Source organism: Gigantopelta aegis, chromosome 1, assembly GCF_016097555.1.
Source record: "Gigantopelta aegis isolate Gae_Host chromosome 1, Gae_host_genome, whole genome shotgun sequence".
NCBI lineage: Eukaryota > Metazoa > Mollusca > Gastropoda > Neomphalida > Peltospiridae > Gigantopelta > Gigantopelta aegis.
In genome coordinates, this window is record NC_054699.1 from 16,713,043 (window position 1) to 16,736,912 (window position 23,870).

Below are 23,870 nucleotides of genomic sequence, written 5' to 3' on the forward strand. Positions count from 1 at the left end.
TGGCAAAAAAAAGAAGAAAGATGTTTAATAATGTCTCCCAGATGAACACTTTCATGCAGCTTGTAGATACAAATAAAATGAAACCACAAAACAAACAGTAACATTGTTTATCATACAACACACTAGTAAATGATGTTTAAGATTATTTGGCAAAAAAACAGAAGAAAGATGTTTAATAATGTCTCCCAGATTAACACTTTCATGCAGCTTGTACGATACAAATAAAATGAAACCACAAAACAAACAGTAACATTGTTTATCATACAACACACTAGTAAATAATGTTTAAAGGGACATTCCTGAGTTTGCTGCATTGTAAGATGTTTCCGACTAATAAAATATTTCTACGATTAAACTTACACATTAAATATATTTTCTGGTCATCTTAATATATGTAAGAAGCCCATGCTGGATTTTGTCCTCAAATAATTTTGTACTTATGGAAAAAATATTTTTAGGAAATAAAATGAAATATAACCTAATACAAATATTAGAATGATCAGAAACACGTTTAATATACAGCTGCTAATATTTTATGCAGAAAAATATATTTGATTTGTAATTACAGTCGGTAAAAAGTTTCTCTTAGTCGATAACATCTTAAAAATTGCAGCAAACTCAGGAATGTCCCTTTAAGATTATTCGGCAAATAAAAAAAGATGTTTAATAATGGCTCTCTTTGAACACTCTTGCAGAGCAGAACTATTTTTACATGCTCATATACCACGCATGTCTGTCCCGGATCCTGTCCCTGGATAGCCAGGGGCCTGATCCGGAACAGAACAATTTAAGGGGATTATTTAGATTATTATGTCCAAACAAAAAGGGGGTTTATTTAATTTAGATGCGCACCCAAAATAAACTAAATATAATAGTACTCATTGCTAATTTTGGCGCTGTTTAGATCAGACTTCCTAAACTTAAAATACTTTCTTGCAGCCTGTATAAATACTTAAAACAATCCCATCAAAAAACCCAAAAACAACAAGAACAGTAAATTGTTTTATGATACAACCCAGTAGTAAATGGTGTTTTTAAGATTGTTCAGCAAAACAAAAAGAAGTTGTTATTTAATAATGGCTCCCAGATGAACACTTTCTTGGAACCTGTATAAATAAAAAATAAAAATAAAAACCCACCCATCAAACAAAAACCCCAGTAAATTGTTTTATAATACAACACACTACTAAATAGTGTTTTTAAGATTTTCAGCAAATAAAAAAAGTTGTTATTTAATAATGGCTCCCAGGTGAACACTTTCTTGCAGCCTGTTCGTCTGTATGGTCTCTTGAGACTTTCGGAAAATTGCAGACCGAGTATTCAGACCTGACTACAGTTCATGACTTCGATTTGTCAATAATGCTATTTCTGTAACAAATTACAGTATCATTTGCAGTTCCTGTCACAGAGTGAAATGGATGCCGATTCATCAATAAATATGATGTATGGTTGACATGGTCAGTTCCAGGAACAAGGTTTAGTTTGGTGGTCACTAATGTAATCCTAATATAAACACAGATATAGTAATTATCGTTATGCAGCTGAAAAACAAATGCTTTCTTGACTCACGTATGTCAATATAGGCCTCATAAAAATCCACATCAGGCCACAAGTTTAATCAAACAGAAAATAGGTGTCCAAATTATAATGGTTTAGAAAGTGAGAAGCTACAGTGTAAACAGTTTAATAGGCCTGGGTGTTGCATATGCTTCCAGCCTTATGAAAGGTATGAGTGTTGAATATGTTTCTAGCCCAGTTAAAGGTATGAGTGTAATTGAATATGTTTCCAGCCCAGTTAAATGTATGAGTGTTGAATAGGTTTCCAGCCCAGTTAAATGTATGAGTGTTTAATAGGTTTCCAGCCCAGTTAAATGTATGAGTGTTTAATGGGTTTTCAGCCCAGTTAAATGTATGAGTGTTTAATAGGTTTCCAGCCCAGTTAAATGTAGGAGTGTTTAATGGGTTTTCAGCCCAGTTAAATGTATGAGTGTTTAATGGGTTTTCAGCCCAGTTAAATGTATAAGTATTTAATAGGTTTCCAGCCCAGTTAAATATATGGATGGTGAATAGGTTTCTAGCCCAGTTAAATATACAAGTGTTCAATAGGTTTCCAGCCCAATTGAACGTACCTTGTGTATGGATGTGACTAGGTTTCCAACCCAGTTAAATGTATGGATGGTGAATAGGTTTCCAGCCCAGTTAAATGTATGGATGGTGAATAGGTTTCCAGCCCAGTTAAATGTATGGATGGTGAATAGGTTTCCAGCCCAGTTAAATGTATGAGTGTTGAATAGGTTTTCAGCCCAGTTAAATGTATGAGTATTGAATAGGTTTCCAGTCCAGTTAAATGTATAAGTGTTTAATAGGTTTCCAGCCCAGTTAAATGTATGAGTATTGAATAGGTTTCCAGTCCAGTTAAATGTATAAGTGTTTAATAGGTTTCCAGTCCAGTTAAATGTATGAGTGTTTAATAGGTTTCCAGCCCAGTTAAATGTATATGTGTTTAATAGGTTTCCAGCCCAGTTAAAGGTATGAGTGTTTAATAGGTTTCCAGCCCAGTTAAATGTATATGTGTTTAATAGGTTTCCAGCCCAGTTAAATGTATATGTGTTTAATAGGTTTCCAGCCCAGTTAAATGTATATGTGTTTAATAGGTTTCCAGCCCAGTTAAAGGTACCTTGTGTATGAATGGTGAATAGGTTTACAGCCCAGTTAACTGTATATGTGTTTAATAGGTTTCCAGCCCAGTTAAATGTATATGTGTTTAATAGGTTTCCAGCCCAGTTAAAGGTACCTTGTGTATGAATGGTGAATAGGTTTACAGCCCAGTTAACTGTATATGTGTTTAATAGGTTTCCAGCCCAGTTAAATGTATATGTGTTTAATAGGTTTCCAGCCCAGTTAAATGTATATGTGTTTAATAGGTTTCCAGCCCAGTTAAAGGTACCTTGTGTATGAATGGTGAATAGGTTTACAGCCCAGTTAACTGTATATGTGTTTAATAGGTTTCCAGCCCAGTTAAATGTATATGTGTTTAATAGGTTTCCAGCCCAGTTAAATGTATATGTGTTTAATAGGTTTCCAGCCCAGTTAAAGGTACCTTGTGTATGAATGGTGAATAGGTTTACAGCCCAGTTAACTGTATAGATGGTGAATAGGTTTCCAACCCAGTTAAATATATGGGTATTTAATAGGTTTCCAGCCCAGTTAAATGTATGAGTGTTTAATAGATTTCCAGTCCAGTTAAATGTATGAGTGTTTAATAGGTTTCCAGTCCAGTTAAATGTATGAGTGTTTAATAGGTTTCCAGCCCAGTTAAATGTATGAGTGTTTAATAGGTTTCCAGCCCAGTTAAATGTATGAGTGTTTAATGGGTTTCCAGCCCAATTGAAGGTACCTTGTGTATGGATGGTGAATAGGTTTCCAGCCCAGTTAAATGTATGAGTGTTGAATAGGTTTCCAGCCCAGTTAACTGTTTGTATAGTGTGACCAGAATAAAAGTAATGGTAGTAGATGGATGAACCAACAATTACCGTAAGTATCCTAGAAGTTGTTAGGTAATTACTGCTGTACAGATTACAGTATCATTTGCAGTTCCTGTCACAGAGTGAAATGGATGCCGAATCATCAATAAATATGATGTATGGCTCACTCCGGAAGTTCCAGGAACAAGGTTTAGTTTGGTGGTCATTAATTTAATCCAAATGTTAACCTAGCTGCTATTTAGCCCGGGATTCTGTTATATTTTAACTCCATAATGCTCTATAATACATCTCAGGGTTCTTAATTTTTTACACACCACCCCCCGAACTCTTCCTTCTCCCCATGTTATTTTATTTCCAGTTGGCCATATGTTTTTTCTTGGCAAACCATATTTTTTTCTTAGCATGACATTTTTTATGGGCTTACTATTTATAACTAGACAAGATAAAAACAGCAGGCCACTTTTTACTTCGACCTGTTTTGAGACCTTGTTGGTGTGTCCTTAAACAAGCATTCCTTTCCATCCCACCGGCCTCAGTGGCGATGTGGTTAGGCCATTGGTCTACAGGCTGGTAGGTACTGGGTTTGGATACCAATCGAGGCATGGGATTTTTAATCCAGATACCAACTTGAAACCATGAGTGAGTGCTCCGCAAGGCTCATTGGGTAGGTGTAAACCACTTGCACTGACCAGTGATCCATAACTGGTTCAACAAAGGCCATGGTTTGTGCTATCCTGCCTGTGGGAAGCACAAATAAAAGATCCCTTGCTGCCTGTCATAAAAGAGTAGCCTATGTGGCGACAACGGGTTTCCTCTTAAAAAAAACAGTGTCAGAATGACCATATGTTTGACGTCCAATAGCTGATGATAAGATAAAAAATCAATGTGCTCTAGTGGCATCGTTAAATAAAACAAACTTTACTTTTTTTTAAAAAACATTCCTTTCGTTCCCACTGCATTAACATCATAATGTAGCTTATTGGTAGAGCATCTGTCTGAAGTGAGGGGTGAGACGTAGCCCAGTGGTAAAGTGCTCGCTTGATGCGCGGTTGGTTTGAGATCGGTCGCCATTGGTGGGCCCATTTGGCTATATTTTTTGTTCCAGCCAGTGCACCACGGCTGATATATCAAAAGCCGTGGTATGTGCTATCATGTCTGTGGGATAGTGCATAAAAAAGATCCCTTGCTACTAATGGAAAAATATAGCAAGTTTCCTATCTAAGACTATATGTCAAAATGACCAAATGATTGATATCCAGTAGCCAATGATTAATAAATCAATGTGCTCTAGTGCAGTCTGAAGTGGGGCAGGATCCATCTCTCAGTCAGTGGAATGCTTTCCTGAGGAGCTTGGGTCATGTGATGAACCCTCTCAGTGGACCACTTTCTGATTAGGGTTTTTCCCATTCCAGCCAGTGTCCTATGACTGGTATATCAAAGATTGTGGCATGTGCTGTCCTGTGTGAAAATATGCATATAAAAGATTCCTTGCTGCCAGTGAAAAAATGTATCGGGTTTCCTCTGAAAACCAAGTGTCACAATTATTAAATGTTTGACATCCAATAGCCAATAATTCATGAATTAATCTGCTCTAGTAGTGTCATTAAACAAAACCAAACTTTTATCTGAAGACTGTGTCACAGTGACATCTAGCATCTGATGATTAATTAATCAATGTGCTCTAGTGACGTCATTAACAAGACAAATGTTTTTAACCATCTGAAGTACACATGATTATGGGACCCATTCCTCTTAAGGATGCAGTACACCAAGAAGACTGATTAGCAACATGCTTGAGACACAATTGTCTCTAAATAGGCTTATCATGTCTGGTGTGTATAGGCTTTTTCAGCTGAGGGCCAGTGTTAGTGATCCTTGAGTGGGTCTTGAGTATTAAATCTATATGCATGTATCATCTTGAAGAACAGCTGGAGATGAGGAAGGGAGGAAATGTTTTATTTAACAACGCTCTCAACACATTTTATTTATGGTTACATGGCGTCGGACATATGGTTAAGGACCACACAGATATTAAGTTCTAGGAAACCCACTTTCGCCACTTCATGGTCTACTCTGTTTGATTAGCAGCAAGGGATCTTTTATATACACCATCCCACAGACAGGATAACATACCACTGTCTTTGATATACCAGTCGTGGTGCACTGGCTGGAGCGGTAAATAGCCCAATGGGCCCACCAATGGGGATCGATCTCAGACCAACCGTGCATCAAGCAAACTCTTTACCACTCGGCTACCTCCTGCTCCAGCTGGAGATGCGATGCAGGAACGGAACGCTTCCTCTAAACACTGAAGAGCCACTACACCCTGAATGGGAGGAAGGAAGGAAAGAATGTTTTATTTAATGATGCACTCAACACATTTTAATTATGGTTATGTGGTTAAAGACCACACAAATAATAAGAGAGGAAATCTGCTATCACCATGCAATGGACTACTCTTTTTGATTAGCGGCCATGAATGTTTTAAATTCAGCATCCCACAGACAGGATAGTACATACCACATCCTTTGTTATTCCAGCTGTGGAACAGTGGCTAGAATGAGAAATAGTCCAATGGGCCCAACACATCAAGCGAACGCTTTACCACTTATCTATGTCCCACCTCTCCAACCCTGAATGGAAAGAAAGAAATGTTTTATTTAACGACGCACTCAACACATTTTATTTACGGTTATATGACGTCAGACATGGTTAAGGACCACACAGATTTTGAGAGGAAACCCGCTGTCGCCACTACATGGGCTACTCTTTCCGATTAGCAGCAAGGGATCTTTTATTTGCGCTTCCCACAGGCAGGATAGCACAAACCATGGTCTTTGTTGAACCAGTTATGGATCACTGGTCGGTGCAAGTGGTTTATACCTACCCATTGAACCTTGTGGAGCACTCACTCAGGGATTGGAGTCGGTATCTGGATTAAAAATCCCGTGTCTCGACTGGGATCCGAACCCAGTACCTACCAGCCTGTAGACCGATGGCCTGCCACGACGCCACCGAGGCCGGTAACGCTGAATGGAGTCAGGTTGTTAGTCTTACAATGATAACAGGGCCTCTGGAATAATGAGAGTGGGAAGGAAATGTTTTATTTAACGACACACTCAACACATTTTATTTACGGTTATATGGCGTCGGACATCTGGTTAAGAACCATATAGATACATGTATTGAGAGAGGAAACCTGCTGTCGCCACTTCATGGGGTACTCTTTTTCGATTAGCAGCAAGGGATCTTTTATATGCATCATCCCACAGACAGAATAACACATACCACGGCCTTTGATATACCAGTCGTGGTGCACTGGCTGGAGCGAGAAATAGCCCAATGGACCCACTGATGGGGATCGATCCCAGACTGACCGCGCATCAAGCGAACGCTTTACCACTGGCTATGTCCCACCCCCCCAACCCTGAATGGAATTAGATTGTTAGTCTTACAATGATAACAGGGCCTCTGGAATAATGAGGGTGGGGTGGTAGTGGAAAGGTGGTGTTTAGGTAACCCAGTATTTTTATATAGACAAATATAGTATTGGTAAATGAAAAGTATGTTTGTTTGTTTTGTTTAACGACACCTTTAGAACATATTGATTTTATTCATCATTGGCTATTAAGACAAAAATTTGGTAATTCTCACATGTAGTTTTGGAATGGAAACCTGCTACATTTTCCCAGTAGTTGCAAACCATTTTTTATAAAAAAAAGTAAAGTTTGTTTTATTTAACGACGCCACTAGAGCACATTGATTTTTAATCTTATCATCGGCTATTGGACGTCAAACATATGGTCATTCTGACACTGTTTTTAGAGGAAACCCGCTGTCGCCACATAGGCTACTCTTCTTTATGACAGGCAGCAAGGGATCTTTTATTTGCGCTTCCCACAGGCAGGATAGCACAAACCATGGCCTTTGTTGAACCAGTTATGGATCACTGGTCGGTGCAAGTGGTTTACACCTACCCATTGAGCCTTGCGGAGCACTCACTCAGGGTTTGGAGTCGGTATCTGGATTAAAAATCCCATGCCTCGACTGGGATCCGAACCCAGTACCTACCAGCCTGTAGACCGATGGCCTGCCACAACGCCACCGAGGCCGGTCCATTTTTTATATGCACTATCCTACAGTCAGGATAGCACATACCATGGCCTTTGATATACCAGTTGTGATGCACTTACTGATTAAGGCAAGATGGTGCTAGACTGTTGGGCATGTGTTGGGGCATGGTGCTGCCCCATGCTAAAACAAGCTAGAGAAAACACTAAGATGATATGCACAGTTATGATTTGTCCACAATCTTTAACCATTTACAGACTACAATTGGTTTGAGAACATTTTTATCTGGTACACAGGAACTTGATTCCTTGAGTATACATTTAGATAAATCAAAAACATCCATTAGTCATTTTATATTAATAAATTCTGTATATTCTCCCTATCACTCTGGTGTATGTCTGTATGTACATCTGTGTGTGTGCGTGTGTGTGTGTGCGTGCGTGTGTGTGTGTGTGCATGTGTCTGAGTGTGTGTGTGTGTGTGTGTGTGTGTCTAAGTGTGTGTGTGTGTGTCCGAGTGTGTGTGTTTGTGTCTGTGTCGTTGTGTGTTTGCATGCATGTGTGTGTCTGTGTCTGTGTCTAAGTATGTGTGTGTTTGTAGAACTGAACTTAATAACATTCCTCATTTTGTCGGTATTCGTCAATAAAACTAATACTTCCAATCACAATTGCCTGAAGTCTGGTATCTCCCCCACATTTGTATTCCCAAATGAAATCTACTGCAAGAAAGGTGCTTATCAGCCACCATATCCTGCCTTATTTGTCAGATGGGATGATAAATGCATGCAAGTTTTAACCCACCGACAAATTGTCCGTAATTATTTCCTGCAGTTTACTGCTGCGGTCTGGCGGTTGGTCATTTGCGAGTAAGTCATAATTGCAGGTCGTACATCTCTCCGAAGTGGTTAGACACTGTGTTCAATCTGGCGGCTGAAATGGGACTGGCAGTTTTCCTGCCAACCATTATACTGGCAAACCTAATTGCAGACATGATGTCTTAACACGCACCATAAACACCAGGATGTGACAGAAGTCAAATTCTTTTGTGTTGGAAGTATGATTTAGTTTTAATTCCACTCACACAGTCAAACAGCTCCAAGTTGTCCCAATTAGATTTTATGTAGAATTTTCTTCTGGTCAAGTGCAAATAGAAACTATTGGTTTTCTGGGCCTTGCAGTAACTAATTCCTTATTCTGTGTATGCATAAGTTTTGTAGGTTTTGTTGTGGTCAAACACAAATAGAAATATTGGTTTCCTTGACAATACAGTTGATATTTTCTTTTTCTTAGAAATTAAGGACCAGGGAATAATATTGGAAGGAAATAGAATTAATGTTTGGTTACGAAACCCCAGCACATTTTAAACTACGGTTATTTGCTGTTTATCATATAGTAATCAAAACAAGAAGATTTGTTTATGACACTTGACACATTATAAACCATGTCTTTTTGGTGTTTTTGTTATATTTTAAAGGATATTGGTTTAATGACTTTCAGCACATTTAAACTGGCTTAATACATGTAGTTTAACATATGATTATTTTGAGAGATATGGAGTGAGTGAGTGAGAGAGAGAGAGAGAGAGAGAGAGAGAGAGAGAGAGAGAGAGAGAGAGAGAGAGAGAGAGAGAGAGAGAGAGAGAGAGAGAGAGCGATAAGAAGCACAGAGAGAGAGAGGGAGAGGGGCAGAGAGAGGGAGAGAGAGACAAAGGGAAGGAGAGAGGGGGAGACAAAGAGAAACAGAGGGAGAGGGGGAGAGAGAGAGAGAGACAAATGGAGGGGGAGAGACAGAGGGAGGAAGGGGGAGAGAGAGAGGGGGAGGGAGGGAGAGAGAGAGAGAGAGGCCTCCTGCTGTTATTTAGGCTACTCGTACCAAAACACCAACAAGGGATCTTTTATATGCACTTTCTCTTTAACGTGACATCATATACCAGTCTTTGATGTTCGAGTTATAAGTCACTGGTTGGGACGGGGAGAAACCAAGCCCATCAAAGATAATCAGTCCTATGACCGATTGAGATGAGCACGTTATCACTGAACTACAGTATAATTGTAACACTTGATTTATATTGAGAAGACTCTCACTACCACCACAAAGAAGAAAGGAATATTTTATTTAATGACATACTCGACACATTTAAATTACAGTTATATGGTTGAGGACCACCACAAAGACCACTCTAACCAAGATTGACTTCTTCTCCTTATTGAACCATCTCTCCATAGGTGCACCAAGGACTATGTCCTTGTAAATATAGTAAACAATTTCATTGGAATGTGTTAACAGCAAGAAACTTTCCCATACACAGAACATTACATGCCATGATCTTTGATATACGTGATGGAAAGAAATAAGGGAACACATGACATTTTAGATCAAATTTGATTAATTTTAATTACTAGCATAGTTATATCGGTATAAAATACAAAAGTATAATGTAGGATTGTAGTTTAGTGGTTATAAGTCATTGGACATAAGCCTGGTGGATTCTGGGTTTGCATACCAGTATACTGGGCCTAATTTCACAAAACATCATAAGCCTAGTTTTGCACATAAACGTAAATCTGTTAGATTTTATTGTTTAGATTATCCATTTCCGTACATTCGAAGTGTTTTTGGTCATCCTGGTGTTTTTAATATCAAAAAATGCATTTCTCATATTTTAAAAAATGCACGTGCGTCTGAGAAGTAAGGTCTCACTACACAGATCACTTCCGGGTGAGAGTTCATTCATCACGGTCCACTATAGTTCCTAATTGTGACACATGTTATGGTTCACATATTCACTTCTAGGAAATGGTAAAGAATTAAAACAATCTGTATGTTTAATGGTAAGCCTGCTGGCTGTATTTTTCCCATGTTATTTTGTAATATTGTGCATCAACCTTTTAGGACATTAGGTTTATAGCACAAGAGACAGCGGAGTGAATCGGTTCATGAACCAGCTGTTTGGACCGGTACTACAGCCAGATGCAGTCATATAGCAAAAAACTGAGACTGAAATGTTCTCAATTTTGGAGTGAAAATAAATGCTTATATAATGTATGTTCGCAATAGTCCGTTCTATTGGCAATCTTCGTTTTGAAGTTGGGCAATTTAACATGGGTTTCAGTGGCAGATGACATCTGTGTAGTGAGACCTAACAGTTATGTAGTCGAGTTTTAGTCTATTTTTAGAGGATATTTCACCATTTCAAAGTCACAGACTCATGTTTCACTCAATTGTAACTTTATCCAAATATGTTACAGGTTTGTAGATTAACTAACCTTAATGTTAATTTTCACGGGTTGAAACTAGGGTCTGTCCCTTTAATTAATTAATTGTTCATATAGGATAGGCAACAGATCTTTCACAGACAGGACAGCATATGCTTAATATACCAGGCACAGTATACTGATTGGGATGAGGGTGGGGGAGAATTGGAGAATGGGTCCACCAAGGAGGTTCGAACTTATGGCCTAAGCACCTCAAGCGAGCACTTTACAGACTGAGCCAAATCTGCCTTTATCAGTACAGCATCTTGTTGCAGCCAGTGCACCATGACTGAAATCAAAGGCCGTGGTATGTGTTATTCTGTCTGTGGGATGGTGCATATAAAAGATCCCTTGTTGCTAATTGAAAAAAAATAGCCATGAAGTGGTGACAGCAGGTTTCCTCTCTCAATATCTGTGTGGTCCTTACGCCATATAACCGTAAATAAAATGTGTTGAGTGCGTTGTTAAATAAAACATTTCCTTCCTTATGTCAGTACAGCAGTAATCATACCTAACAGCTCCTGCTTCTTGTTTTGTTTGTGCAAGTATTTTACAAAAAACCCCAATAAATATCTGGGTAATAACATCAATACATACACAAGCAATAAGTTGAAAATAAGTTGAACATTTCAAAGGGAAAATAATTTAGTTTTTAACAATGAGCACTCAATCACTTTTTAAACTGGCTGTGGTATTTATTAATATGGTTATTATTGTTTGGTCTGGAGTCTGAGAACCAGAGAGAAAGAGAAAACCTGCTGCTGCCAAATAGGTTACTTCCACCAAAAAGCAAGACAGTACATACCAAAGATTAATTCACAGTGGACAGGACAGTACATACCAAAAATTAATTCACAGTGGACAGGACAGTACATACCAAAATTAATTCACAGTGGACAGGACAGTACATACCAAATATTAATACACAGTGTACAGGACAGTACATACCAAAAAATAATTCACAGTGGACAGGACAGTACATACCAAAATTAATTCACAGTGGACAGGACTACATACCAAATATTAATACACAGTGGACAGGACAGCACATACCAAAAATTAATTCACAATGCACAGGACAGTATATACCAAAATTAATTCACAGTGGACAGGACAGTACATACCAAAAATTAGTTCATTAAGGATGATCAATCACATGACCTTTAGTGAGAACTCTTCCTCTAAGCTACCCACTGCCATGAAAACTGCAGAGAAGATACTTTCACTATTAAATACCAGGGCCCAATTTCAAAAAACATTTTAAGCCTAGTTTTGCATGTAAATGTAAATCTACGACTAAACCACAATTCTTATTACTATTATTACTACATATTTCTTTTTCTTTTGTTCTTAACATATTCCAGCTTCTGTAATGATGTAATTTTCTGCCTGAAATAGACGCCAAACACGTGTAAACGCATGACCAGTATAACTGCTAGTAGCAGACTTAAATACACGATGTTTAGTGAAATGTGCCCCAGTATTTTATCACATACAAATATGCCAGTAATATTAGAAGGCAATTATTAGTTTTATATAGACCATTTAGTTCTAATCCATAGTTTTCTGATGTGCAGAAACAGAGAACATTTTGTTGAGTATCAATACACAAGTTTCAGAGATTGCTACACAATTTTAAAACATTAAACAGTAGTTTGCTAATCAATTTTTAATGGACTGGAAATGTCGATAATCAAAAGTTTGAAAACAATGTTCCCTGAGAAACGTGAAAACTACACTTCTCATATAACACCCCCTTCATGCTTCTGTCTACAGTCTTCCAGTTGTAGGAATAATGATTTTTATTTTACAAAGCCTTTTGAGTTAAAACAGAATGTATCGGCATTGCTTACCATTCATCGTATGCATTAGGTGGGCTGAAAAAACAAGACCGCAAGTTATCGGCCCCGATTCTTGGAGCGAAGACTGCATCTGAGAATACCGAGGACGAACATCGACTGTCACGCTGTCCGGAAGTGGAGAATATTCCTGAGGTGGTGCAGGAGGATTTGAACAGCATTAGAAATGATATTCCACCCAATAGACACAGGTATGATATAAACACACAGGTAATAACTACAGTTATATTGTCAGACATAGATATGATATGAATAATATTCCACCCAACAGACACAGGTATGATATAAACACACAGGTAATAACTAGTTATATTGTCAGACATAGGTATGATAGGAATAATATTCCACCCAGTAGACACAGGTATGATATAAACACACAGGTAATAACTATAGTTATATTGTCAGACATAGGTATGATGTGAATAATATTCCACCCAATAGACACGGGTATGATATAAACACACAGGTAATAACTACAGTTATATTGTCAGACAGGTATGATGTGAATAATATTCCATCTAACCAATAAGTGCTCTATAAATAATCTATCCAGCAGACACAGGTATGATATAAACAGCTAGGTAATAACTACAGTTATGTTGTCTGCTTGATTAACGGACATACATGTAGATATGATATAAATAATATTTCCATTTTACAGACATATACTCTATAAATAATATTCCATCAGGTATGATATAAATAATATTCCACCCAACAGACAGGTAATAATTACAGTAAAGTTGTCAGACATAGATATGATATGAATAATATTCCAGCTTACAGACAAATGTTCTATAAATAATATTCCATCCAATAGACACAGGTATGATATAAATAATATTCCACCCAACAGATGCATCTATTACATTAATTTTTGTTCCTGTATACAGTCTACTAAGGAGTGCCAGCGAAACAGTGGAACATCACAGATCCATGCAAAATGAGCACGAGAAGTTGTCTGATGTGCCGCCTACTCCACCTCCCCCTCTGCCTCCCCCACCAGTGTATGACGAGACTCTGATGATGTCCACCCCGCCCCCAAAGTATACGCCCTACACCTCATCATCCGCCATAAGTGTCTCCAGTTTCGGTGTCCCTAGCAACATGAGTTCCATTTCCACGCCAAGAACTGATGAAAACATGGATGATGAGTCCAAGAAGAAGGTCAAGGTCAGTGACCCTTTTTAAGCTTTTAGTGTGATAGTCTTGGTCAATCCAGATGTTTGAATTTTAAATAGTGTGTGTTGTGAATGGGGGAGATATTTTGTAGCTTTTTGTGTGATAGTCTTGGTCAATCCAGATGTTTGAATTTTAAATAGTGTGTGTTGTGAATGGGGGAGATATTTTGTAGCTTTTAGTGTGATAGTCTTGGTCAATCCAGATGTTTGAATTTTAAATAGTGTGTGTTGTGAATGGGGGAGTTATTTGGTAGCTTTTTGTGTGATAGTCTTGGTCAATCCAGATGTTTGAATTTTAAATAGTGTGTGTGTTGTGAATGGGGGAGATATTTTGTAGATCTCACACTCTTGTTTTTTTAAAAGTTATTACATGTACCTGTTTTTGATGCTCATAATAATAATAATAATAATAATAAAATTCTTTATTTTCAGAGGGTAAACACATTCACTAGAAAGTGACTGGTCTCTCATGAGGCCCTCTCTAATCTATACATGATATTATACATACGTACATTCAAAGAAGCAACATCAACATACATATAATATGTACAGCATGAAAAACAATAGCACATATTATGTATATTTAAATAATATTTAAATCAAATTGTTAAGAAACTTGAGTCAGTGATAACTCAATACATCATAATTATTGTAACAAACACATCAAAATCAACAACAAAGGTATATCTTAAAACTGATTATTATTTGAATAGTGCACACACACACACACACACATATATATATATATATATATATATATATATATATATATATATATATATATATAGTAAATCAAAAGGATTTAAATAAAACACAAAATAACATGTTAATAATAAAATTTAAAAAAGATTCGAATATAGTTAATAGAGAAATCTTTTTCATGAGGTTATTTGAGGTGTAGTTTAAAAACATTTTTAATTAATTAATTTAATTTAAAAATCATAATAGTGTGAAATTTTGATGTACAGTTTTTGTTGCTGGATGACATTGGTATCAACACACAGTAATGTGTACATGTCAAAAACAGCAAAACTGACTTCATACATGTATGCCACTATTGCATGAAATATTATTTTTAATTTAAATTTGTCCTTTTTCTGAAATTTTATGGTTGCCATGATATGCAAAAGTGGTGCCTGGAATCTGCAAGAAATAATGAATGAACATCAGAAATTTCAATTTTGTCTTTGTTTTGACTTGAGTATGATTAATAAATGCTTTTGTTCTTTTTCAGCGTCATCTGTTTGATAATGCGTACTACATGGCCAAAGAGTTGCTAATGACCGAACGCACGTACAGGAAGGATTTGGAGGTGGTTTGTGTTGTGAGTATTTCATCAGTCAAAGAGATGCTATCCTTTTTACGGATACAAAGAAACTGAGTGCTGAATGTAGTTTCGCAATGATGTCTAAGATAAATTAACATTACTACTGCATTGTTAAATTTAGTGGTTCCAGAATGCTTCGATCAAGTGAAGCTACATTTCCATATGTACGATTTTCATTTACGTTTTCCGTGAATACATAAATCTGGGAAGTATTGAAATAATGTGTCTGCAATGTCTATTTTTTTCATGCTATCTGAGAACCATGCATGATCCATGTACATAAATTTAGAATTGCTTTTCTAGCATTTTTTTTATGGATTCATTGATCACAGAAGGGTGCAATCCCATAAGAAATAATGTCATTCAGAAGAAAGTTTCATCATCAATATGGGCAAGAAGTTTAAATGACCAGTGTTCTTACAATGTTCTCTTGACGGAAGGGTGCAATCCCATAAGAAATAATGTCATGCGGAAGAAAGCATCATCGTCAATATGGGCATGAAGTTTAAATGACCAGTGTTCTTACAATGTTCTCTTGACGGAAGGGTGCAATCCCATAAGAAATAATGTCATGCGGAAGAAAGCATCATCATCAATATGGGCATGAAGTTTAAATGACCAGTATTATTACAATGTTCTGTTGACGGAAGGGTGCAATCACATAAGAAATGATTTCATGTGGAAGAAAGCATCATCATCAATATGGGCAATAAGTTTAAACTGACCAGTGTTCTGACTACATTCTCTCTAAATTAATTTCTGTCATTATGTCATCACCGATGGGTATATGTGCACAGATATGGAAATGATCAACACTGACCTGGATTTGAGGTTTCACGCAATACGTACACGGAAAGAGTACATATGGAAATGTAGCTTTAGATAGTTTAATATAACTATTGAATCATTATTTCTAGTGGCCTGAAACGTTAGTGGTATAGGGGCATGTAAAAATACTCTTAAGTGGTTTTGCATGGCTCTTTGTTAGTGAAATGAATGTAACTATTGTATTGTTGATTTTAATGGTTCTGCAATTCTTTGATCGACTGCAGTATTTTGTGATTATAGTTTTTTGATGCTTTAATTGAATAATATAGTACAATGTCTCATTCCAGCCAGTGCACCACAATTGGTACATCAAAGGTCATGGTATGTACTATCCTGTCTATGGGATGGTGCATATAAAAGATCCCTTGCTGCTAATCAAAAAGAGTAGCCCATGAAGTGGCGACAGCGGGTTTCCTCCCTCAATATCTGTGGTCCTTAACAATATGTCTGATGCCATATAACCATAAATGAAATGTGTTGAGTGTGTCATTAAATAAAACTTTTCCTTCTATTGTATCATAATTTCTATTGTTTTCACAATGCTCTGTGAGATAACTGAATGTAACTGTTTTGTTTTTATTTCCAGTGGTTCTGCAATGCTCTGTGAAATAAATGAATGTAACTGTTGCGTTTTTATTTCCAGTGGTTCTGCAATGCACTGTGAGATAACTGAATGTAATTGTTGCGTTTTTATTTCCAGTGGTTCTGCAATGCTCTGTGAGATAACTGAATGTAACTGTTGTGTTCTTATTTCCAGTGGTTCTGCAATGCTTTGTGAGATAACTGAATGTAACTGTTGCCGTTTTTATTTCCAGTGGTTCCGCAATGCTCTCAGTGGAGATGCTACAATAATCAACTCGATGACCGACCTTCTCTTCTTGTATCTCGACCCAATGCACGAATTCCACATCGGCTTTCTCAAAGAAATCGACAACAGGATATCTCAATGGCAAGTTTTACAAACACAGTGAACATGTTTTGTTTTTATTTATTTTATTTTTTTACACTTAATTACATGAGAAATAATTTCCGCATTTACATTTGCTTTATACTTATATGAGTTGCTGGCTTGAGTGTAATGAGTAATACTGTGAGTACAGACTATTTTCTACATTTGTAGTGAACATTATATTTGTAAAATGCCCAACAGTCATAAAAGACATGGATGATCAGACTTTTATATATTTAAAACAAAATATTAGAATTCAACTACTCTGTAATTCATGTCTTTGTCTTCTTCTTTTTTTAGGGTGGTGGGGCAAGGAAATCATATATATACATTTTGTTAATACTGAATATTTCAGAACAGAGGCCATGTGAACTATTATCTCTCAAATGTTTAGAAGCCTTTAGAAGCCATGTGACTGTTGCATAAATACATGATTATCTAGATTTGGTCATGTAGATTTGGTCATCTGGATTTGGTCATCTAGATTTGGTTTTGTGGACATGGTCATCTAGATTTGGTCTTGTAAATATGGTCATCTAGATTTGGTCATGTAGACATGGTCATCTTGATTTGGTCATGTTAACATGGTCATGCAGATTTGGTCATGTAGACATGATCATCTAGATTTGGTCATGTAGACATGGTCATCTAGATTTGGTCATGTTAACATGGTCATGCAGATTTGGTCTTGTAGACATGGTCATCTAGATTTGGTCATGTAGACATGGTCATCTAGATTTGGTCATGTTAACATGGTCATGCAGATTTGGTCTTGTAGACATGGTCATCTAGATTTGGTCATGTAGACATGGTCATCTAGATTTGGTCATGTTAACATGGTCATGCACATTTGGTCATGTAGACATGGTCATCTAGATTTGGTCTTGTAGACATGGTCATCTAGATTTGGTCATGTTAACATGGTCATGCAGATTTGGTCTTGTAGACATGGTCATCTAGATTTGGTCTTGTAGACATGGTCATCTAGATTTGGTCTTGTATACATGGTCATCTAGATTTGGTCATGTAGATTTGGACATCTAGATTTGGTCATCTAGATTTGGTTTTGTAGACATGGTCATCTAGATTTGGTCTTGTAGACATGGTCATCTAGATGTGTCATGTTGACATGGTCATCTAGATTTGGTCTTGTAGACATGGTCATCTAGATTTGGTCTTGTAGACATGGTCATCTAGATTTGGTCTTGTAGACATGGTCATCTAGATTTGGTCTTGTAGATATGGTTATCTAGATTTGGTCTTGTAAACATAATCATCTAGATTTGGTCTTGTAGACATGGTCATCTAGATTTGGTCTTGCAAACATGGTCATCTAAATTTAGTCATGTAAACATTGTCATCTAGATTTGGTTTTGTAGACACGGTCATCTAGATTTGGTCTTGCAGACATGGTCATCTAAATTTAGTCATGTAAACATGGTCATCTAGATTTGGTTTTGTATACATGGTCATCTAGATTTGGTCATGTAGACGTGGTCGTCTAGATTTGGTCTTGTAGACATGGTCATCTAGATTTGGTCATCTAGATTTGGTCATGTAAACATGGTCATCTAGATTTGGTCTTGTAGACATGGTCATCTAGATATAGTCATTATCTAGACATGGTCATCTAGATTTAGTCATTATCTAGACATGGTCATCTAGATTTGGTCTTGTGGACATGGTGATCTAGATTTGGTCATGTAGACATGGCGATCTAGATATGGTCATGTAGATATGGTGATCTAGATTTGGTCTTGTAAACATGGTGATCTAGATTTGGTCTTGTAGACATGGTCATCTAGATTTAGGCATTATCGAGACATGGTCATTTAGATTTGGTCTTGTAGATATGGTCATCTAGATTTGGTCTTGTAGACAAGGTCATGTAGATTTGGTCTTGTATCCACGGTCATGTAGATTTGGTCTTGTAGATATGGTGATCTAGATTTGGTCTTGTAGACATGGTGATCTAGATTTGGTCATGTAGATTTGGTCTTGTAGACAAGGTGATGAAGATTTAGTCATTATCTAGACATGGTCATCTAGATTTGGTCTTGTATACAGGGTCATGTAGATTTGGTCATGTAAACTTGGTCATCTAGATTTGGTCTTGTAGACATGGTCATCTAGATTTGGTCTTGTAGATTTGGTCTTGTAGATATGGTCTTGTAGATTTGGTCTTGTAGATGTCTTGTAGATTTGGTCTTGTAGATATCTTGTAGATTTGGTTATCTAGATTTGCTCTTGTAAACATAATCATCTAGATTTAGTCTTGAAGACATGGTCATCTAGATTTGGTCTTGCAAACAAGGTCATCTAAATTTAGTCATGTAAACATGGTCATCTAGATTTGATTTTGTAGACATGGTCATCTAGATTTGGTCTTGCAGACATGGTCATCTAAATTTAGTCATGTAAACATGGTCATCTAGATTTGGTTTTGTATACATGGTCATCTAGATTTGGTCATGTAGACATGGTCGTCTAGATTTGGTCTTGTAGACATGGTCATCTAAATTTGGTCTTGTAAACATGGTCATCTAAATTTTGTTGATTATCTAGACATGATCATGTACTTGTGAATGTGTAAGCATTCTCTCATCTAGGCACCGATGGTTAAATGGACATGGCCATCTAGTTAGTCAAGTGTAAAATGATGAACAGTGTGTTTAGTATTCTAATTCATTTTTTTATTTCCAGGGAAGGCAAGTCCAACTCTCATCTCCATGGCGACAGTCACAAGATTGGTGATCTTATTCTCAAAGCCACAACGATCATGGAAAAGGTAAAGGATTATATCTACAGTTTCTGTGTCACCTGATGTGATAGTCAAATACATTGGAAATCAAAATCAAAATAAAAAAAGAATAGGGCATGTTTTGTAATGGTGCCATGAAGATGATAATAGTAGAGTACATGTTGTGTATGGAATTCAGTGTGTGATTTTGAGGAGAGACCAGGCGCCTGAGTTTCGCAAAAATCATATCGGACTCTCTAGCTTGGCTAGCATACGAGCCCGCATGGCTCATGAAACATTATTTGTACAAATTACATTGATTCTTTGAAATGACACAGTCAGCATATATCTCAAAATCCTCTGAAACCACAGTCTTGAACAGCGATCTTTTCCATGGTTTCATGCAAAACATTTAGTGTATCTTCAAGTCTATCTGCAGACAAGTGGTAGGACTTGCTGGGTTGGTGGTGGGCTTTCAACATTTACAAACAGGGACAATTAAATGTTTTAATCCAAAATCGCACACTTGATTTGGTTAAATTTTAAAAGTCAGAAATACACATATTCTACAATTAAGCTAATGAATTCCCATTAATTAAAGAATATATGATCCACTAATGGTTCTACCACTCAGCTCCTGGTATTAGATTTCTTAATGTTGTCACCAGATGGAAATATATGTTTGTTTAATGACACCTCATTCCATGTTAAAGTATTGCTATTAAATTTTGGTGATGATTATAATGTTTATTCTTGTTAAAAATCAGGAGTAAATATAACCAGCTTTTTTCTTCTTTTTTTAATGCTTGCAGAACTGGTTATTAAACTATACATTAAACTAATTACCACTTTGGAAACCAATCAAAATAGTTTGGAAACATTTAGTGAAAAGTGGTTGGCAGAACTTAAGAGTTATGAAAATTTGTTGGGCCTGATAGCGGACATGTATTGCTTTAGCAGTACTCTCTGAATGCTTGTTTAAAAATGGGGAAAAAAATTAATGGTTAAATTTATGATTTCTTTTTCAGCTTTATCAGAATTATTTGAATAGACAGGAGGAGATTATCCTGGAGGTGGAGCTAAAGTTGAAAAGATCTAAAAAGTTTGAGGAATTGTACAAAGACTTTGAGTCACAGAAAGTGTGCTATCTTCCTGTAAATAACTTTTTCCTCAAACCCGGTCATAGGTTGTTGCATTATAAGTTGATATTAGAAAGTGAGTATTTCTTACGACTACTAATTATTATATGGTGGGTAAGGGAGGGACTGAGGTACATTCCAAAATTATAGTTTTTATAGGTGATAGGTTTTTAGAAAAATCTTTTATTTAAAATCTTTTGTAAAAAAAAATTAATTGTTGGAATTGAAAAAAATTGTCTCATATCCCACTTTTTTATAAATATTTTTGGCAGTAAACAGTTTTATAAATTTTTTGTTTTGTTACAAGATTTGAGATTTAAAAAAGAAAATGGCCTCCATCCCATCCCACTTCTAGTGATCGTTTTTTAAAAATACCTTTTACTGCATAATAATTTAAGTACTAGATTTTTTGAAAATGAGGATGTGGGTGAGAGCGTTGAAAATACTGCACATTAAAGAATTTGTGGGGTTTTTTTTGCAATAAAATCTGGGAGTGTACTTTTATTCTTGGAGTAGGTGGAATAAAAATTAGCTAGGTAGTGTTTTATTATGACTTTATATACTGTTGATTTTTATTCCACTAAAATAATGGTCAAAATTATTTTATTTTGTTGATGAAATAATGTTTTTTAATTATAAATTTGTCAGGGAAATAACCTACATAATTTCTACTATTAAATGTTTTTAGTAAAATTACTTGTGTAATTATTATAATTCAAGGGCAGACAAATAATTTATTCAAATTCAAAGAAATTAAGATATACTTTAAAAACAGTGTTGATATTATGCTTAGTGCATGACAATTATAAATCTGGCTCTCCTTCAGAAAATAAATGTTAAAAATTAATTACCAAAAATCTAAAACATACAGGGCTGAATTTACAAAGGCTATTTTTCTTAAACTTAACAGGTGTTTAAGCATTGTCAATATATGTAGTTACAGGTGTTTAAGCATTGTCAATATATATAGTTAAATGCCTTTAAATTGGGCACACAGTGTCCTGTATTAAACTATACAAGTATATTTACACTTGTTTCTTTGTTTTCAGGGTTAATAAAACATTACGACCAGGGTCATACAGACGTAGATGATTGTAGAGGTACGTAAAAGTAGAAAACACACACTTACATTTGGTTAAAGTTCATCTAATTGCTTTTTAACACTTGAATTCATTAATGGTGGTATATTTTGCATGTGTTACCTTGTCTGTGGGAAATTACATGTAAAAGATTCCTTGCTGCTAATTAAAACATGTAGTGGGTTTTATCTGAAGACTACGTGTCAAAATTACCAAATGTTTGTTGTCGAATAGCCAATGATTATTAAATCATTGTGCTCTTGTGGTGTCATTAGGTGGGATGTATCCCAGTGATAAAATGCTCGGCTGATGCATGGTTGGTCTAGGATCGATCCCTCTTGGTGGAACCATTGGGCTATTTATCATTCCAGCCAGTGCACTAGGACTGGTATATCAAAAGCTGTTGTATGTGCCATCCTGTCTGTGGGATGGGGCATATAAAAGAACACTTGCTACAAATGGAAAAATGTTGCTGGTTTCCTCTCTAAGACACTGTCGAAATTACACAATTTTTTACATCGAATAGCCGGTGATTAATAAATCAATGTGCTCTAGTGGTGTTGTTAAACAAAACAAACTTTAACTCATATGTGGTATGGATGTTACCAAGGGGCAGTACATACACTCAGACCCATAATTGTGACACCCAGGGAAAAGGTATTTAGAAAATATTCATAATTTTCAAAATATCTGTCCAATATGGAGTAAATTTACCAATGGGTGTAAACAATGATTGGTGTATCAAAGGCCAGTGTATGTGCTATCCTGTCCAAGGAATAGTGCATATAAAAGACTCCTTACTGCTAATTGTAACTCCAATGGGTGTAAACAATGATTGGTTTATCAAAGACCATGGTACATGCTATCCTGTCTGGAAGAATGCATATAAAAGAACCCATGCTGCAGTCTTATGTACATGATTTGGGGGTTTTCCCTCTCACCAATACTCTTTAAATCAAATATTACAATTCCTGTGTTAGATTTGTCATTGATACTGATTAAACTATATTTTTTTAGTAAAGGATTCCAAAGTTTTGATGTGTAATTGATATAATTCTGTGATTTCTTTCTCTCCTTTTACAGAAGCATTAGCTAAAGTTACAGAAATCACAACTGCCTTTGGTGAAAAATTGAAGAAAATGGTGAGATTTTTAAATCAGGATATAAGACATTTAAAACTTATTAAGTGGACATATTAATGCTATTTTTGATATTTATTCAATTACAATCAAAAACATATCCATTGTAATTATAAAAAAACCCAAAAAAACTCAACAACATAAACAAGAAGCTTTTATGATATAAAATAGATTTTATTTGATCTGAAGTGCTAAAAAATTACCTTTATTATGGAGTAGAATAGAAATTTCAGCCTTTTAAACATCATTTCAGCTTAATTTCTAAATAGATATCACATTCCAATTTAAAATGTAAATTTCAGTAGAATTAAAAATAAAATAAAAAGAGCTGTTGATTAAAACATGTACTAGAACATTTTCTGGTGAGTTATTAAATAAACATTCCTTTCCTTTCATAATATATATGATTTTTGTTGTTGAAAGATTCATCAATGCAGATTATTTCTTTTCAAGAATGTTTAACTAATTGTGATCTGTTTTCAGGAAAATCTTCAGAAGTTGATCGAGTTGCAGAGAGATTTAGTTGGAATTGACAACCTGGTCAACATAGACAGAGTGAGTTTCTTAAAGGCACAAAACCCAATTTTAAGTAGCGGGTACATTAACATCTCAAGACTGACCAGCTGGATTGAGTCAAAAACATTATATTACAGGGTTTTTTTTATTGGCTCATGAAGTGTTTCAAATAATTTCAAATAACACTGCTATCAAAGGTTTTACCTCTTGTCTGTTGACTGTTGAATTCACAAAAACACCCATGTATTCCTATATTACTAACATTTAAAATTAGTTTTAAGTACAGTGAAACCTCTCTAAACCA

General features: G+C 36.0%; 1 protein-coding gene across 2 annotated transcripts in view; it reads left to right on the forward strand.

The window, feature by feature from the left end:
- The window catches only part of LOC121371237 (FERM, ARHGEF and pleckstrin domain-containing protein 2-like), a 252,110-nt gene that overhangs the window by 214,300 nt on the left and 13,940 nt on the right, over positions 1-23,870 (forward strand). For both annotated transcript variants that reach the window (XM_041496995.1, XM_041497003.1), the window contains exons 13-21: positions 12,682-12,859; positions 13,562-13,841; positions 15,084-15,173; positions 16,820-16,953; positions 19,657-19,741; positions 20,722-20,908; positions 21,882-21,932; positions 22,995-23,053; positions 23,534-23,605. In XM_041496995.1, coding sequence (XP_041352929.1) covers positions 12,682-12,859; positions 13,562-13,841; positions 15,084-15,173; positions 16,820-16,953; positions 19,657-19,741; positions 20,722-20,908; positions 21,882-21,932; positions 22,995-23,053; positions 23,534-23,605 — 1,136 coding nt within the window. The remainder of the gene's footprint in view (positions 1-12,681; positions 12,860-13,561; positions 13,842-15,083; positions 15,174-16,819; positions 16,954-19,656; positions 19,742-20,721; positions 20,909-21,881; positions 21,933-22,994; positions 23,054-23,533; positions 23,606-23,870) is intronic.